The sequence below is a fragment of the Trachymyrmex septentrionalis genome, unplaced genomic scaffold (assembly GCF_001594115.1).
Source record: "Trachymyrmex septentrionalis isolate Tsep2-gDNA-1 unplaced genomic scaffold, Tsep1.0 scaffold9, whole genome shotgun sequence".
Taxonomy (NCBI): Eukaryota; Metazoa; Arthropoda; class Insecta; order Hymenoptera; family Formicidae; genus Trachymyrmex; species Trachymyrmex septentrionalis.
This window is the reverse complement of record NW_017306091.1, coordinates 1,854,263-1,860,252: the sequence shown is the minus strand read 5'-3', so window position 1 is coordinate 1,860,252 and position 5,990 is coordinate 1,854,263. Positions and strand designations below refer to the sequence as shown.

The window sequence follows — 5,990 nt, the reverse complement described above, 5'->3', positions numbered from 1 at the left end:
GTTGTTCAAAAAACAATGAACTTCTGTTTTCTCAAATGCATTTTGTCCTTGGTAAGAAACTAGTGGTTTCTAATATCGATTATTGGGTAACTTGTTGGATCAGTGTGTTCAGTATAACATTATTAACGCATTCCTTGCGGGTGATTAGCGATAACATAGCGGAATCACGTCGCGCGGATCTCTCTACGAAGGTTGAACCATAAATAAAAGTCTCTTATTGATTTTACGAAAGAGATGTCAGTGGAAAAAAGAAAGCCAGCTTCGGCACAAAGTCAAGGAAGGGTGGCTCGTTTTTTCTTTTTCTTTTTTTTTAATACTGTGAAAATGTGTAATGCTGAGTGAGTGTCGCACGTGCTAGTCAATGCCACATTACTCGTCCAATGGTTTTTTAGTAGCTGAAACAGATCCACAGTAGGTGGGTAACACAGGTAGACAAACACACACGATTGCTCAGTCACACTCGTGCCAGAATACGAAGCTTGATACTAACCGATAGTAATTAGGCTTGAATGGACCCGCTTTATTAAGACCCATGTACTTTGCTTGTTCATCCGTTAATTCCGTCAGATGTGCGTCGAAAGTGGGTAAATGTAATGACGCTACATATTCATCTATAAATCAACATTACGACGTTATACTTTTATTGTCTTACGATATACTTGACAAAAAAATTAAGTAAAAAATTACGTATCTTAAAAAATTGTTCTAAATAAGAAAAAGAATAATATAAAAAAAAGCCACAATTATTTTAATTATTTCAAATTAATTAATTACTTTAATGAATAAAAATTGCTTTGAGACAATGAATCTTCGTTTTTCATTTAACGTATGCGACGTAAAGAAATTGTTGCATTTTAGCATTTATAGGTGTACTTACCCATTTTCTTCGGCAGCAAATAAACATCGCTCTTGTATCGTCCTGGTGGCGCGTTAAACAGTTCGATGAGGGCTAACGCTTGTGTAGCGGCAGTAATCGACACCACAAAGGATGGAATACTCGAGCATGACAGATTCACTAAACGACCTTCTGCCAGTAGAACGATGCGCTTACCATCCGGCCAAATAACATGGTCCACTTGCGATCTGACTTTCTCCCAAGTCAAATCGGGCGTGCGTAAACTGTTCTATTAAAAATAATATTTAAGGAGATTTAATCCTAAGTCTTCCTTCGCGCAAATCATATCAAACGTCGCGTAATCACATGCCGCGCGGATAAAGAAGATAAATTGGGACATACGACGTCTATCTCCGTGTTGCTATGGCCCATGTTGCACACGACGCATCCGTTCTTCATCTTGTCCATGTGTTCGCGTGTGACCACATTTTTATTGCCCGTCGCTGTAATAACAATGTCTACATTTCGAATGACTTCATTGAGCTTCATCACTCTGAAGCCGTCCATGCTGTAATGCGACAACATATATGTATAGGATTTCTATTCGACTCAGCGAACGATCTGGTTGTGGAAATTAATCGCTCGGCAAGCGCGTCTTACCTGGCCTGCAAGGCGCATATGGGATCGATCTCGGTAATATACACGATGCAACCTAAGCCTTTGAGAGCTTGACAGCATCCCTTTCCGACTTCTCCATAACCGCATATTACAACTTGCTTCCCTCCAAACATGATGTCAGTGGATCTTTTCAAACTATAAGCAATAAATTCGATAAGTGCTGAAAACTAACAAGCATCACATTCAGATTAAATCCATTCGAGATCTCCTTAGTAAGGCGATATACGTAAACTCACCTATCAATGATGCTCTCGCGGCAACTATAGAGATTATCGAATTTCGTTTTAGTCACACTATCATTCACATTCATCGCGGGAACAGACAATTTTCCTGCTTTTGACAACTGATATAATCTATGTACACCTGTGACACTCTCCTCGACAATTCCTAAAAGAACATATTTCTAATATTTTATTCATCCATAAATCAGACATCAAGAGAATTATTTATGGTCGAGAGAATATTAATTTTTGTTAATCATTACTGCTATTAAATTATGACTTTCTGATGTCAAGACTCTTCTTTAACGTGCGCAAGCTACAATAAATTGTAATTAACACCAGGCAATGGAACAGGATAAAACCTTGGATCATTTTGAACATGGCGTTGTATTTCTTGAGCATCAAGTGAGTAGCATCACCGCCATCGTCCAGTATCATATTAGGCTGCCAATTTTCAGCCGCCACGCATTTATCGATGCACCACCAGAAATCTTCCTCGGTTTCACCACGCCACGCAAACACCGGGTACCCAGCGTATGCTAACGCCGCGGCTACCTCGTTCTGTGTGGAATAAATGTTGCACGCCGCCCATCGTACTTGCGCGCCGAGTTCCACCAGTGTTTCAATCAGAACGGCGGTCTGCGCGTTGATATGAGTGCATCCCACAATCTTGGCGTTTTTCAACGGCTATGTAAAGATATTAGTCAGATTTTTTTTCTCTTTCTCTCGCAATCGAACGAGAATTTATCTAAAAACTGAATTTTTATTCTCCTTAAAAAGTATCCGAGCGTTAACGATCTTTGTTGTTATCAAAGAGAAAGCGATGCTTTGAGAGGTATACCTTGTCGTCCCCTGCACGTTTTCGCAATGCCATGATTCCCGGCATCTCCTGCTCGGCGATCTCGATCTCTCTGCGGCCAAAGGCTTGCTGATTGATGTTACGTACGCAGAAATCCGTGAAGCCCTTCTCTGTCTTCTGGATCTTCTCGCGCGGTGAGACGTCATCCTCGTCAGATGAGCTTCCTGTATAAGAGGCTAAGGTAGCGCCAGGTGCCGAAAAACGTCGATTATTAGTACCACATTGAGGTGCAGATGCATATTATCCTAATGGAGTGACTAATGCAATTGCTAAGTCCGTGTTGTTAGGACGATTGCTAATTCTAAACAATTATGATGATAAAATCCATGAGCGTTACATATGTAACGCTTTATAAACGTTGATGCTTGCGATTAAAATACAAACTGATGTTAGAAGAGGATAATATGATATTAATACAGAAGTAAGCTGCAAAACACAGAGTTCTACAATTATAATATTTTGCTACGTGTCTAGATTATTCGTACCAGAACTGTAACTATCGGTGCTGCTAGCTGACAAAGAACGGCTCCGGTAGCGACTGGACTTCTTCAATGCTCCAGACTTAGAGTCCTAGAATTTGAAAAGTACAGTTAGGTTCAATAGGTCACGAATGAGTCTCTCTTTTCTAAGGGACTGCGAAATGCGTTGAGAGAAATTACAAACTGAAAGAGTGCGCATGAAGCTAGTTTGTTGTGCTGAATGTACACAGATCAATAAAGACGATTAATCTGTTTAAAAAATATTACTTTATCTCTTCACGTCATTATGCATGATGAAATTTCAACAATATCTCAAGTAGGACTATTTGCTCTCTTGGAGCGAAAAATAACGATAAAGCAAGATGCGAGAAGCTCTAATTACATTTGCTAATCATCCCATTAGTCTGTGTTATCTAATCGATAAGCGACATCGGCAAATCTGATCAGCACACATATTTATATGGCGGAAAAGTTAAGGCAGCCCTGCAAGGAAATAGCAAGGATCATTCTATGGCATTGGGAGTACAGATTTACTGTGTGTTTTTTATACACATATATATTCTTACTTACTAATTTTGTTCTCGCGCCGTGAAAGGCATTATTTGATGCCTCTAGGCTCTGAAATCACAACAACCACCATTTCATCATTCAAATGCATCAAAGTGTCCGCAATACAGTCCGTAGTTTGGTACAAAGCTCCCAAAGGTTTTCATACTTGTGCGTAATAGATATTTTTACGACAGCACTCAATTCTTCGCACTTTATTTCCGTATCTTGCATAATTCTTTTATATCGAGTAAAACGATTTCAAATCACAAATCAGCATAATGATTGATCATTATAAGATGAAAATTATAAAGTACTCTATGAATGTATAGGATGATTTAAAAGATTACTATCAAAGTTAAGGAACATATGGAAGAGTTGAAATAAAACAACTTTCACACAAACCCATATTATCCAAAATAATCTTGAGTCTAAACCTGTTCTTTTAAATTAAATTTCTTGCACAGTTCATATTTCTTTTTTTTCTTTTTACAAGAAAAAACAGGAAAGATGAACCGTGCAAAAGAAATTCAACTTATCTCTTATCTAATATAATCTTTAAATGTAGGAGACTCAGACACATCAATGAAATAATCGTTAGAAAATTGTTCTATTTCAATCTCTCTGTATGCTCCTTAACTTTGATAATAAACTTTTGAATCATCCTTATAGAGATTAGGTAAAACATTTATTTCTAAATTTTTTCCATTTACAATTTTGTACATCGGATCAACTGGAACATACTCAGACAATTTGAACAATTAGAAGACGTTTCATGAATTACGTATGCTACCCCCATTAATTATTCGTCGATTATTTTGTTTGCACTCGATACAATTCACGTGGTGCTAATTGTGCCACGCCTAAATGGTGTATCTAGGCTTACGAGCGATGCATGAGTGATTGGTACCGAACCTACGGACTACTGTGTGAATAATGCTCTATATGTGTAAAATAATATAAGCACAGTAAATGCCAAGTCATGGGCACTATCCATAACCGCATGCATTCACTTCTCAAGAGTTGCTCTTTCTCTCTATATATTTCTTCAATTAGTGAAAAAGGTAATAACGATTTGTTACATGTGCCTGGAACAACTGTTAAAGATATTTTGCCTAGAGAAAGAGAACATAGAATGTTATTTTGGTGCATCAAGATCGAGTAACGCTGAACAGATTCGATCAGATGTTCTTGCAGATTAAGTAAGCTTCTGTTAGATTATTGTTTATTTTTGTCTAGGTAAAATAAATTAAACGCCCTTAAGCGCCCTTAACCTAATTTAATTTACTAAATAAATAAAAATTAAAAAAAATGTGAAAAGGAGCAAGAGGAAACTTCTTCCAATCATAGCTGCCAAGTATCCCGGATAGGCAAATATAGACAGCTCTTAACCAACGCCCATTCATCAATGAACGAGATGACAATTAATGCCATGTGTCCAATTACGTAAGAGCCACATGTGATCACAAGACTTCTAAGGGTTGGGCGAGACGAAAGAAATACAGGTGAGGAGATGATAATGAGAATGACAGAGACGGACGAGGATAGAAAAAGGGGAGAGACACATAGGGAGAGAAAGAGAGAGAAAGAGAGACAAAAAATGAAAGAAAAGTACGAAAAAACCAATGTAAATAAGAGGGAGAAAAAGAGACGAACGTCGAAATTTGTCATTTCTGTAGAGCGGGCGATACTCGATGCAGAAAGTAATTGTCGATGACGATGTTAAACGCGCGTTCTGGCCTCGTTCACGACGATCGACTCTGTCATGAGAACGGCGGCAAATACGACAGTTGTGGCATACAGCTGTCAAATTGACGCGAAAGTCGCTCGGAGCGTATGGGACAGCACAAGATTTTAAGTTAGATTGAAAACCGACTCGATTTACCTTCATACTGGATGCTGGATCGGTGACCGGGCCATCGGAAAGCGTGCTTCTCGCTTCTTTCCCGGACGACGTACTGTTCACACCATCCACGCTGTCGGCCATTTTTCGAATGCACGACACGCGCGACATCACCCGAATCGGCCGCCAGACGGCACTCCGTGCGACTGCGCGCGGTTCAGGCTCGTAGCTACGTTCACGTTGCCCCCGCGTCTCATCCTGTGCGTCGCTGCGGTCAATATTTTAGGCTACTTCGACTAAATTCAGTTTTACAATTAAGGACGTATTACATTAATTTTTTTAACGAAAAAATTATGTAAAGATGATAGATTTTTCTACATTGTACATGAAAAATAATTAGGATAAATGAGAAAAATGTTACTCAAACTATAAAATTGTTAAATATAAACATTGACTTTTAATATTAAATATTGACTTTAATAAACATATTTATTAATTTAGTGTATATATATATATATATATATAATTT

The 5,990-nt window shown here is 38.3% G+C and overlaps 1 protein-coding gene across 5 annotated transcripts in view; it reads right to left on the bottom strand.

Moving 5' to 3' along the window:
- Positions 1-5,990, bottom strand: part of LOC108755657 (adenosylhomocysteinase 2-like) — a 19,210-nt gene that overhangs the window by 7,431 nt on the left and 5,789 nt on the right. Inside the window, exons 1-11 of one of the 5 annotated variants that reach the window (XM_018498791.1) lie at positions 5,504-5,632; positions 3,643-3,690; positions 3,079-3,163; positions 2,576-2,769; positions 2,097-2,421; positions 1,750-1,900; positions 1,496-1,648; positions 1,238-1,403; positions 878-1,124; positions 491-611; positions 14-395 (exon numbers count right to left, since the gene is read on the bottom strand). In XM_018498791.1, the coding sequence (XP_018354293.1) occupies positions 389-395; positions 491-611; positions 878-1,124; positions 1,238-1,403; positions 1,496-1,648; positions 1,750-1,900; positions 2,097-2,421; positions 2,576-2,769; positions 3,079-3,163; positions 3,643-3,690; positions 5,504-5,632 (1,626 nt within the window). In that variant the 3' untranslated portion in view covers positions 14-388. Of the gene's footprint in view, positions 1-13; positions 396-490; positions 612-877; positions 1,125-1,237; positions 1,404-1,495; positions 1,649-1,749; positions 1,901-2,096; positions 2,422-2,575; positions 2,770-3,078; positions 3,164-3,642; positions 3,691-5,503; positions 5,730-5,990 lie in introns of those variants that run through there. The other 4 variants (XM_018498792.1, XM_018498788.1, XM_018498790.1 and 1 more) reach the window with 4 other exon arrangements.